The sequence below is a fragment of the Calidris pugnax genome, unplaced genomic scaffold (assembly GCF_001431845.1).
Source record: "Calidris pugnax isolate Ruff unplaced genomic scaffold, ASM143184v1 scaffold198, whole genome shotgun sequence".
Lineage (NCBI taxonomy): Eukaryota > Metazoa > Chordata > Aves > Charadriiformes > Scolopacidae > Calidris > Calidris pugnax.
The window spans coordinates 1,403,546-1,415,693 of NW_015090925.1; the positions used below are offsets into that span (position 1 = coordinate 1,403,546).

At 40.4% G+C, this 12,148-nt stretch overlaps 1 protein-coding gene across 1 annotated transcript in view; it reads right to left on the reverse strand.

Annotated features, from left to right (window-relative positions):
- Positions 1-12,148, reverse strand: part of OTOA (otoancorin) — a 36,487-nt gene that overhangs the window by 12,880 nt on the left and 11,459 nt on the right. The window contains exons 9-19 of the mRNA XM_014951359.1: positions 9,562-9,685; positions 8,965-9,180; positions 8,254-8,421; positions 7,804-7,944; positions 7,154-7,209; positions 6,669-6,786; positions 6,102-6,175; positions 5,007-5,142; positions 4,036-4,226; positions 2,562-2,655; positions 1,306-1,435 (exon numbers count right to left, since the gene is read on the reverse strand). Coding sequence (XP_014806845.1) covers positions 1,306-1,435; positions 2,562-2,655; positions 4,036-4,226; positions 5,007-5,142; positions 6,102-6,175; positions 6,669-6,786; positions 7,154-7,209; positions 7,804-7,944; positions 8,254-8,421; positions 8,965-9,180; positions 9,562-9,685 — 1,448 coding nt within the window. The remainder of the gene's footprint in view (positions 1-1,305; positions 1,436-2,561; positions 2,656-4,035; positions 4,227-5,006; positions 5,143-6,101; positions 6,176-6,668; positions 6,787-7,153; positions 7,210-7,803; positions 7,945-8,253; positions 8,422-8,964; positions 9,181-9,561; positions 9,686-12,148) is intronic.

The window sequence follows — 12,148 nt, forward strand, 5'->3', positions numbered from 1 at the left end:
GTACGCCTTCTTGTAAGACTTGCCTGACATTTAAACAAGGTGAAGACAGAAGCTGGATGTGTCAGTGGAGCACGGTGCTTGCTCTTCGTGTCAAGCATGTCGTTAAAATGTCAGGATCTGAGAGGGCTTTTCACTTACAACAGAACCGTTTGGACAGACAAACTCCATTTAAAAAAATCTTATTTACAGTCAGGTTCTAGCCCTGTGCATGATGAAACGAGACAGTTTCTCTTGTGTGCTTTAACAAATCCTGGTCTTTGTTGGCATAATCTAGCTCCAAGGCTGATGGAAAGCAGAAATTAGAGTCCTAATGTGGTTGCTTACCGCTCTCTCTCCTGTCACTAATTTAGAAAATCCTTATTAAATAATTACCTAAACCAAATAATCCCTGCATGTCTTCAGATATGGTCATTACGAGTAAAAAGCAAGAATTTCACAGATGCTGTGGCTGAGCTAAACTATCCCAGACAAATAAATTAAAGCGAGGATGTACAAAGTGGATTTGTACTTTGAAAGGTGGCAGAGGAGGGATTTATTTGCATCAAAGGAAGCTGCAGTAGTGGGTAGAACACTGAAAAGACTGAATCTGTTGAGCAAACAAAAATGTTCAGCTTCCACTGCACCAGCTGATGTTCTGCTCTCCCCCCACGCCCTCCGGGGCTGTGCTGTGTCACCCCCCCTGCTGCAAAACTCAGCTTTTATCGTGTAAATACAACCCCTCCAGCACAATGCAGCTCCCTTTGGGAAGTCATGAAAACCTAATGTTTTGTGTTCTTAGAAAAAACATCAGTTTTATTATTTGTAACACACCAAATACACTGGTGCGATTAGAGGGAAATACTAATTAGACTCCTGGCTTTGCTTCCTGTACCTGATGCTAGTTCACTCTTCCTTTCACTACATAATCCCACTTAGTTTGATGAATAACTTTTTAATATATATATTACAACATCTCAATGCTTGAGGTAAGCAGCTTGAATTCTTTTTCCAGCACTGCCATGGCTTCCTGGTCGCGTCTTGGACACATGAGACCTGAGTTTTGCCTCATATGATCCACCTTGTCTTAAGCACCACCTTTTTTTTTATCTTGATGCAGGCACAGATGTAAGAACTCTGTCACTGGTAATCATTACTGAAGAAGAAGACTGAACCTCTTTAAGTTACTCAGTGTTTTACTTTTTATTGCCCTGCTTATTGGAATGCATTTGATGACAAGGTGAAACAAAAATTCCATTTGAATTGCACCCTCAGAGCCCAAAACCGTTGTAAATGTGGCACTTGGCACAGAGAGCAGGAAATACTGACCAGGTCTGGCAAGAGAGGAGTCGATGCTGGATGTGCCATTTGAGACAGATTCAAATACAGTTGAGAGAAGCTCTTCAGCTGAAGAGATTGGTCCAATTGTCTTTGCTATTTGTAAAATCATATCGGGGAACTTCAAAGAGAAAGAAAGAATAAATAAGACTTCCTTCTCCATTTCCGAACAAATCAGTTTGCAGACTCAGCCTTGTGCAGACCTCAGCAAAGCAGGGATTTGTAACAGCTCCACCTCCTATTTGTGCATGTGTTTCAGAAGATGAGACTAAATTGGCTGCTACTGAAAGGTCAACAGTGTAAGTCTGAGGGGGGAAAAATTAGAAACAAAGCAAATTCTGAGTGATTCTGTCTCTGGTTTGCCCTCTCAGCTTCGGGCAACACCTGAGCATTGCCTGACTGGAATTTGTGTCCAGACCCTCCTGTAGCGGTGAGTTCCACTGTTTCGGTATGTGCAGTAGAGAAGGTACCATTTTGTCTTAAATTTGCCAGCTAAGAGTTGAGGATAGGGACCCAATTAAATTATGAGAAATAACTTCAACCTGTTCACTTTTTTTAGGCTTTTTTGACCTCTCTCTCCACCCTGCTAGACACCTTCCCTTCCGTTGAAGAGTGCCATTTTATTTGGTCAATTATAACCTTTATCTCCTGAGGAAAAGCTGCTGACTGTGCTCACATATTTCTGCTGAAGAATGAATTCCCTGTTCCAGTACAGTTTACTCCTATACATAAAATTTAGAAGATTATAAGAACTAAAGAGCACAAAGAAACTCCAAAGTGCAATGCTGAGGCTATCAGTTTTGTGTGCTGTGCTGGCCCTGGGGCAAAGGGCCACGTGAGTAAATGCTAATTTGATCAGTACGATCCCATTATTAACTGGATAAGAAATGTAACTTTTATGGTTGGAAGGCAGATGAATGGAGGAAACAACACCGCAAGGTGTAAAGTACTAAAAATGTTTGAGTCTGCATCACTATAAATGTACCATTTTTTTCCTACATGGCAATGTGCAATTATCATTGTACATGTACAAATAACTTTTTATACTACCATTACTTTAAAGAAGAAATCTCAGAAATTTTGATGGAGTCAAGAATATGTGAAACATTAACACGTGGTTCTTTGCCAAGAGAATTATTTACCTAGTTTAACATTCAGGTTACGTAATTTAGATTGCATTATGACATTCACAAATACAAATTCCAACATTATCTTTTACAAATTTAAAAATTATAATGAAAACATACCTTTTCAGCAAGGACGTTTAATTCCCCTTTTGACAGCAGAGCTATGAACAGTCCAACATCTAATGTTGTTTCAGCTGTCCAGTTGTTTGGGGAGCTGGAGAAATATTTTGGAAAATTATATTAATGTAGAATGTTTGCAATCAAAATTATACTAAAACTTCAGAGTTTTTTTTATACTGTATCATAGAGGAAACACAGACACTTTATGTCAGTGTGATGGTTCATGCTTATTAAATCAGACTGCATTTTCTCATCTCTCTGTGATGTATAGGGCACTACTAGAATTCTCAGTGTATTCAGAGAAAGCCTTCAAATATTCTGGCAACGGAGCTCTCTCTCCTGCAACAGTCATAGTATTCTTAGCACTACACTGTTCAAGCGAGGGGTTCTGAGTGGTGCTGGGTTTTTCAAAATGTACATAGCTTAGCACTATGCAGGTTTGGGCTGTTTGTTTGATACAAAGCTGAAAAATGTTAGCCAGCCCTGTTGGTGGTTGACTTAAGAAAGTCCTCGGGTAAATACTTTTTTAGCCTGAAAGAGCCTGAACTCTTACTAGTGCATGTTCTCACAAAAAACTTTATCTGCTTTGTTGTTCCAGTATGAGGAAGTTTGACTAGACAAATATTGTCAAAATATTGTCAAAATAAAAGAAAATAAAATATTATGTAGCACAGTGTGTCATGATGCAATAAAATAGATCTGTATCAAGATTAATGCAAGGATGGGATCTATTGGAAAATATAGCTCATCCATGACCAGAAAAATTCTGACCAGAAGGAAGCTGAATGAACAATCAAAATGGTTCCACCAAGGCGGATCAAGTGACAGGCTTTGGGGCTGAAGGGATGGGTTAGGAACTATGCATTCAGTCTCGCTTTTCAAATGCAAGATACTCCTAAGAGACAATGCAAGAGAGAAACAGTATATTCTTGCCAGATAGAGGATGGCTTTGTTTTTCGCATGACTGATACAGCAGTGTGGTTCCATCAGCCTCCTAATCTGAGTCGATACTGACACCCAATGCTGCCCGCTTTGTTGCTTCAGTTGGCTGAACTTTATTTCCCTCTGCTGCATCTCCAGCTCTCCCGTTGCCAGGGTGTTTGCTTTCTTTCCCTCCTCACCATGACACTGAGCATCCCTCTGCCATTTTCCCATTCTTTGCATTCCTGCACCATCCTTTGCCTCTAACACCCTTTCCCTTGCCGTGCCAGAGAGGCTGCTTGCCGGCCCCTCCTCAGACACTGCTCTTCTCCCTTGCTTCGGGGACTGCAGTCACACAGGGTGTCCCTGGGCTTGTATTTGGTCCCACAGTCACCGTGTCACACATGAGAGGAGAAACCTCGCTCTAGAGCACAGAGACCCCATGCTTGGACAGTGAGAGGGGCTGCTTTGGGTTGTTTTTGCTGCAGTTCTGCCTGGCAAAGTGAATGGCGTAACCCTCGGCACACCCACAGTGGTACATCTAATACCTTACCCATACAACTCGAAGAGCTTGTATTTAATTTCAGTCTTCTGCTGGTGGCTGAGCTGTCGGCAGAGTTTGAATTGAGGAAGGGCTGCGGCCATTGCCTTTGGGGACATTCTGCCATGCAGAAAGGCTGGAGGCAAGTGGCAGATTAGATTTCCAAGTAGGTCAACATCAAATTCATCAGCAACAGAGCCATTCTGAAACAAGAGATTTACCTTGTTGGCAGAGCTGATACTGGCTCTTGCCTGTATCACTTAACTGCATCACAACACATTTAAACTCTCTGACTCTTTAAGGAACAAAGACACAATAGTTTGCACCGGCAACTTAATATACAATTTCTGCTGAGACTGCTTTATACTTTTTGCTTTTACCAATGCAACTGGTGATATTTAATAAGCACTTGTCAGAGCTTTCAGTGTATTCTTTATTCCATATTGAAGCACACGTAAAAAATAATTAAAACTTAATCTCCTGCCACAATCTCTGCATCTAGGTGACCACCCAAAACCCGCAGAGGCTGCTGTTCTGCCTGGCAGCAAAGTCCTCACATGGCAAAGGGCCACAAGCTCTTGCTGTCAGAAGGCTTCTCTCTATTCCTCAAGCAGTTGCCAAAACACTGGGGATTATAGGACTGGACGGTATGTATAAGGACATGAATAATATAATATATAATAATATAATGAATATAAGGACAACTACATCAAAGAACTATTCTTCCCGAGGAACTGGTCACTGCTGCAGCTCACAGACAGCAGCAAGAACCTCCTGATACCTCCACCTGTCCTGTGGGGCTTGCTGCCCAACATGGCTGGGGGGAGCAGTAGGCAGGATAACTTTGTGATGTACCACATGACAATAAAGGGAGAGAAAACTAATCAACCACTCTCACTTAGTTTGGAATTGTGAGTGTCTGATTACAGATTACTTTTTCTGCAGCTCCCCCTCCGCTGCTGACCCCTCCTCATTGTACGCACCAAGCACTCCTGCACTTTCTGCAGGACAGCACTCTTTTTGTGAAGGCTTGGATTCAAAAGGTCCATCTCAGTCTTCCCCAGACCTTCAATGAAAGGGACACACAAAGGGCCTGAGACATACTCCAGGTACTCAGTCCTGCAGAAAGAATTCAAACGGTCTCAGAATGTAAACGTGACTTTCATACACACATACCCACACGTGCAATCTATGATGGAGAAATTTATAGACAAGTCTGGACTTGAAATACTATAAACTGTCCAGGCCAGAAAAGTTGCAATTAATCCACACCTTACTTTAACTTACATGATCTTCCAGTTGATCTGCACATGAACGTCACTCCAAAAATGGCTAAGGGTTATAAATAGCTGCAAGGATGAATGTTCTCTGAGGGGCTTTAATACCATATGAAACAAGACTGCAGTTCAGAAACTCTTCCCCTTTCTCCTTTTTATTACGAATAATTCTCTGATGAATGAAGATGTGGTGGGTCAATTAAGGACAACAAGTAGTTTTAGAGTAGGCTTCCTTATTATCAAAGTCAAGGAAAGTCTGCCAAATTAAACAAAACCTCTTCTCCACCAGAGCGGCAGGCAGCCTTCGCAAACAAAGCCATATCCCAAAGCCGTGCAAGCCCAGCCTTATTAGGGTTTGTAGCCAGGAGCAGCAGCAACTTCTGATGGTCCTGAACAAGCAACATGCAATTGTTGGCCAAATAACTTGGTGCTGCAGTCTGTAGAAAGCCTTATTATAAAGTATTTCTGTTATTATTTTATTGTTTTTCAAATATAGTAATGCTTTTTCAAACAGAATCCATTTCTTTTTTTAGTTTTTTTTCAATTAAAAATATTCCAAGGAAAGAATAGTGCTCATTCCTTTTTATCACTCAAAGCATGTGCGAAGAAAGAAAAAAAGAAAAAAGGGAATGAACAAGTTGTACAATTCAGGACTACCATTTGTTTTAGATTCAAACTACAATTTCTTTGAATCATTATTTTTCTTAAGACTGAAAAAATTATTTTAAAAGTGCTCTGAAGGCTACTCTGAATGTACTGCTACGACTGCAGGAACTTAAGATGTCATAAGATGTAACTTACGGAAGTACCAATAAGAGGAAGGGAGGAATAGATGCGTTGGAAACTTTCCAAAACTTCCAAGCCAAACAATTAACCTAAAAGCAACAAAAAATTATGATCTTAAACATTAGGAAATTCTGAGGAAGAATTAAGATAATGTAGTTTGTTTACTACAGTTTATAAATTAGTATATATATAACTGTATATTATCTTCAGAAAGCATTTTTTTAGTAGTTTAGAGTTTTGTTTTTGTAGACATCAGAGAGGAAGCACCCTGTATCTGACTGCATGAAAGCATCTGTACGTTTCCAAAACTGATATATATTTCTAAATAGATTACTCATGAATTAGCAAGTTAGAAGGACCACAGAAATTTCTAGCAATTTGTAAGTGACAAATGAAATTGCCAAAATGAAGTATGATAACTCAAATTCACACACAAAAGATTTATATAAAATATGTTAACAGAAAAGTTCACATACAGGATTTTGAAATAAATTTAAAAAATAATTAACCAAATTCTAATTCATCTACAGTTTGGATATTGGGTAGTATGTTTATGTACAAAAAGTCCTTTTTTGGTTTTACCTGATATGGAGAAAGCAGATGAAGATTCTTTTCAAAGAATTTAAAATTGTTTAAAAAAGAATCTGTGCCCATACTTTCAATGAGTTGACAAGTTACTCCTTTCACAAGCTGTCCTGTGCTGATAGGAAAAGCAAAGTTCAATCTTTTGAATATCGAAGACGGATCAGGTCCTTGCTTCCCACAACCACATTCTAAGATACAGTTTCTTGACCATCTTTCTTTCCTCTTTCTTGTAATCTAAAGGCTATTGAAAGTAAAAATGTAATCAAATGGAAAAATATTGGCTGAGTCTTAAAATACCAAAACCTCTGCAATGCTTTGATCCTGATTTTGGGTTTGGAGACTGTTTTAATGAGGAAGGTGAATGATTTTGTGGTATCAAGGAATGAATACACATAAGATAGTACACATCTAGTTTACCTCAAAGTTGCTCTCATCACAAAACTAGACTTAAACCCCATTTCAAGAGCGACTATCATCCATACCTTAGCAGATCAGCAGGAGAGTTTTTCTTAGACAGTAATTCATACAGATACAAAGCCTGAAATAAAACACACCATATTTAAAGTTAAACTTAGGTAATTAATTTGTAAGATACAATAACTACTGCTTTGTATGCTTAGCTCTCTAAGGGCATTTCTGTGGCCAGGTTTGCCCAATCCAAAGGCATGGCACCCAGTGCAGATTTTTTTCTTTGCAAGACAAAACATCACAAAACATCCCATCCCATCACGGTACTATGGGATGATGTTAAACACTCTCATGGCACACGACGACAGAATAATTTAGGTCTCCAGGGACCTCTGGAGATCACCTGGTTCAACCTTTCACCTCTGTGGACAGAGCCAAAGGAGTAGCGGTACATGCAAGTGTGTGGGAGACAGCACTGGAAAAAGAACATTTATGTGGCAGAATACTGCGGACTTTTAAGCTCGGCATATTAATGCTTCCCTTTCCGTAGCACTGTCTCAGGATGCTGCCTAGGCTCTAAGTGCCCTCTGCTTGTTAATATCAAGATATATTTGGGGCAGTAGCTTCCTTTTACCTATATTCCTTGAACACATATGTATTACACTTTTCCTGTTTTCCATCATACTGAATTGCAGTGGAATGGGAATTGCAGAACAATTTTTACCTGGCTTCTTCTTAATTCTTTTTCTTTCATCATTGAAGAATTATATTCAGTCTGTTTCCATAAATCAGAAAGAGATATTTCTTTAAAGAAAGCTCCTTGTATATCTTTGACTGATGAAGCAAAATCTCCAAATGCAGCTATCTAAAAAGAGGATCAGATAAACACGGCATATCAGAACTGATGCTTAGATTCACAGGATTTGCCCTTCTTTCTATTCTGTGTAATATTTCTCTTAAGAGGATAAAGCAAAACACGTCAGTATTAAAACCACCACGGAACTAAGCAAGGGAGAACCTTCAAAATACAGTTGGTGTTCAGAAAAAAATATAAATATTAACCACTGAGCTAAAACACATGCATGGGTGACAACATTTTAAATCATGCTCTGCATATCTGGTTATTGCATTCTTGTGCAGAGAGAACCTGCTACACGCGTGAGTTTATAATCACCTTCCTGAGGATCCCTTGCTGTTGTGCGGGTGATAAGTCAGATAAGTATTGGGAGGTCGTGCCTCGAATAATCTGAGAAAGCTCCTTTGGGTTCATGCTGTAGAATGACTGGGTGCTTATACCAGTTACCAATGCGCCCATTTGACTAACATTATAAAATGATAAAACCTGCAGAGATAATCACAAAGAGAAAGTGCTCCAGCTTGTGAACAGCAGATACATGTAAAAGCAAATGTTAATAAATAAATCAAAACTATTATTGTTGGATACTTAATACATTTCTTGCCTGGGGATGCACTTTGCTCTCTTTCAATTCAGACAAGACTGTCCAGGGAACACATGTGACAGTTTTCTCAGAGGCTCCTTTTTTGAAACTTCAGAGAGGACTCCGATTCCTTCCATGACAGTATATTTGAATATACAGTTCATATATCTCTGATCTCTGACAATGCAAATTCTGCCTCAGGCAGTGATACAGACAAAATAACATATGCAACTGACAAATGCAAATAGTAATTCTCTCTGTTACTAGAGAATTACTTTGTGAGGCACAATCTTAGATGTTCTTATTTGATTTAAACAAAATTTTCAGACCATTAACAATGCTAAAAAGAAGTCTTGTACTAAGTTTTCCAAAATCTACAGTTATTGTTAGAAAAAAGTCATTTCACTTTAAAAAATCGAAGGTAGGAAAACTGTTATCAGAGGTACCTTTTCATAAGAGAGGTATTTACTGGATAAAATCATAACTTGGCTTTTTGCCCACCCAGAGACTTGGTTTAATGTTGCAATCGCATTATGCACCGCTTCAGGTGACAAAGATTCCAGCTGACTTGAAGTTAGCCCAACCACGGCATCTGACAGAGATCCAAGGACATCATTAAGTGTCTGGTTTTGCATGGCAATGTTCAGGAGTTGAGATTTGAGCTAAAGTAAACAAAAAAAAGCATATGGGAAACAAAATTGCTGAGAACCAATTTTCATTATCATCTGAAACTTTAACTGGAGTTTCTGGAACAGGCGTTGGCAACCACTAAGTGACCACACACTTCATAAAAATTCAAAAACAGAACCGCAGTTGTCAAAGTAATATAGGACTGGAGGACACAGAATGAGAAAAGAATGAGCACTGCATAAAAAAGTCAAAACTGGGCTTTTATTCTTTGCATTATACAATTGAGAACTATTTCCACTTATTTCCTAGATTTCAGTCATTTTTCACTCTTTTCTTTCCAAATTCAAGAAGAAAGTCTCTCCTCTTCTGTTTTCAGGATTAGGTTAAGCAAGAAGAATGAGCATTGTACCCACCTTTTGAACCTCAGCCTGGAAGCCCCTCAACTGATTGCATTTAATCATTTGATGAAGTAAAGCCCGGGCCACAGCAGAATCCATCTGTTCCATGTCATCATAAAAGCAAACCAGTAAACCCAGCCTATATAGAAGAAAATACATTAGCTAACTTCTGACATGAAAGGTGTCGTTCTCAGGAAACTGGAATTTAGTAAGGCATACCCCAGTTATGCTCAAAATTTAAGTCATTTCTGTCCATCACTAATGCCTTAAGCTGCAATCTTTAAAATTCCACATGGCCTGAAATGGTATGAGACATATGCACCACTCTCCATATTCAGCTGAACTCTACCCAGATTGCTTGTGCTGTCAAAAACTCAACTTTCCTGGTTCCATTTGTCTGTGGCTGGATTTTCCCAGCTAATGACTCCACTCCCCTTGGCAGAACGTGCAGTATAATCTCTGCTTGGAAAAGGACAGAGGGCTAAATACATCTCTGGAAGTCGCTCACTGAGTTCATATTTGGATCGACTAGATGTTTTGAACTCTAAATCCTGCTTGGATTTCACATGCAGCGTAACTCACTCCTGTGCCAGAGCAGCAGCTAGAGCATCACACAGCCTCTTTATCATTTTGTTTTTAGGCAAACCCTGCTGTATTTCACATCAAACATATGACTGGCCGATGAATGGAGACCTGTCCAACTCAACACTGGTCAGCAGAAAACGTGCTAAGGCTCTGTCTCGGTTGTGCCCGCACAGCAGTTTGCAAGGCTGTGAACCAGGTAATTTTCCACCACAGCACCGGGATCTAGTATTAAATTCATCATTTCCATTAACCTCTGTGAAGTGGAACCACAGCCATGGTTGGTGGAGAGCAGTCACACCACCAAGGACAAGCACCTTCCGACCTCGGCCTTGTGCTTGTTACTGCCACCACCTGCAGCCCTGCAAAGCAGGTCTGAATTCTGAATTGCTCCTTTGGGCTTTAAACTGTGTGGTGATGGTGATGAGTTCCTTTGTGGGAAGCCTGAATAAATCCCCCATCACTGTAAACAACAAGCCTTTGCTGTCATAATTTACACAGGGCAAGAACATACAAAGCCCAGCTTTCCTGCTACCGTCTCTGTTTTTAGCAATTCAGTGATACATGCATAGGCACAGTCTAGGTAATAATGTCCAGGTGTGAATGAAATCAACAGCAACGCTGCAGCACTAGCACAAATTCTGCAGCACAGAAAGCCTTTGCTGTTAGTTTTTCTAGTGCCTCTTACAACAACCTGCTTGATGATATAACAAAACACTGCTTCAGCAGCCCATCTGGATTCATGGGACATCATCAAACTAACATACAAATCAAAGAAACATCTATAACTGCATTTTTATAACAAATAATTACCTTCTGATGCATTATTGCATAGCCACCAAGAGCTCTTCATCTCCCTTGGGATTAGCAACAATGAATAATACTACTTCTTAAAAGTAAAAGTGCATTTAAATCATCAGTATGGTTAAAATGAGTAATATAAAGTAAGTGTGTTGTAAAAATGGAATATATTAAGGATTATGGAGCATGACATTTCTCTCATCTGTGAGAATGTGGCACCTCTCATGAGTGGTAAAATAATTTTTAAGATTCTTGACATTGAAATTTAGAGTGTGGGCATAATTCTTCTCTCGCTTACATCTCTGACAATCAGCAATACTTCATGGAAGTCTGAGTTACACTGCAGTAATGACCGGAGCTCTGAATCCATAAAGCTTATTCTCCATTAGTTTAAAACGCCAAGGTATCCCCCAAGGAGACTACAAATAACTTCAGACAGTGGTGTCTTGGGACTGAATACATCCACTTATACAACAGTAATATGTAAATGCGGAGTACAGCACTTTCTCACAGGTAGCTCTTGCTCACTGCATATTTATGAGTAAGAACAGTTTATTTTGTTCTTTTCATAGAATCACAGAATGGTTAGAGTTGGAAGGGACCTTAAAGCCCATCCAGTGCCACCCCCTGCCCTGGGCAGGGACACCTCCCACCAGACCAAGTTGCTCCAAGCCCCATCCAACCTGGCCTTGAACCCCTCCAGGGATGGGGCAGCCACAGCTTCTCTGGGCAACCTGGGCCAGGCTCTCACCACCCTCACAGCAAAGGTCTTCCCCAGATCTCATCTCAATCCCCCCTCTTTCAGTGTCAAACCCTTCCCCCTCGTCTTGTGCCTCCCCTCCCTGATCAGGAGTCCCTCCCCACCTTTCCTGGAGCCCCTTGAGGGACTGGAAGGGGCTCTAAGTTCTCCCCGGAGCCTTCTCCAGGCTGAACCCCCACCATCTCTCTCAACCTGTCCTCACAGCAGAAGGGCTCCAGCCCTCCCAGCACCTTTGTGGCCTCCTCTGGACTCCCTCCAACAGGTCCATAGTCCTTCTTAGGTTGGAGGCCCTTCAGGTTCAGGTTTTTATTATTCTTAAAGTTCAGTGCTACTATAACAGCCCTGAAAATGCAGTTTTCTGCTTACACACACACTAGTCATGTGCGTTTAAACGCGGCTCATGTCTGCCCTGCAAGATGTGAAGAGGATACAGGATAGGCTTTGCAGCCCTTCACTGTG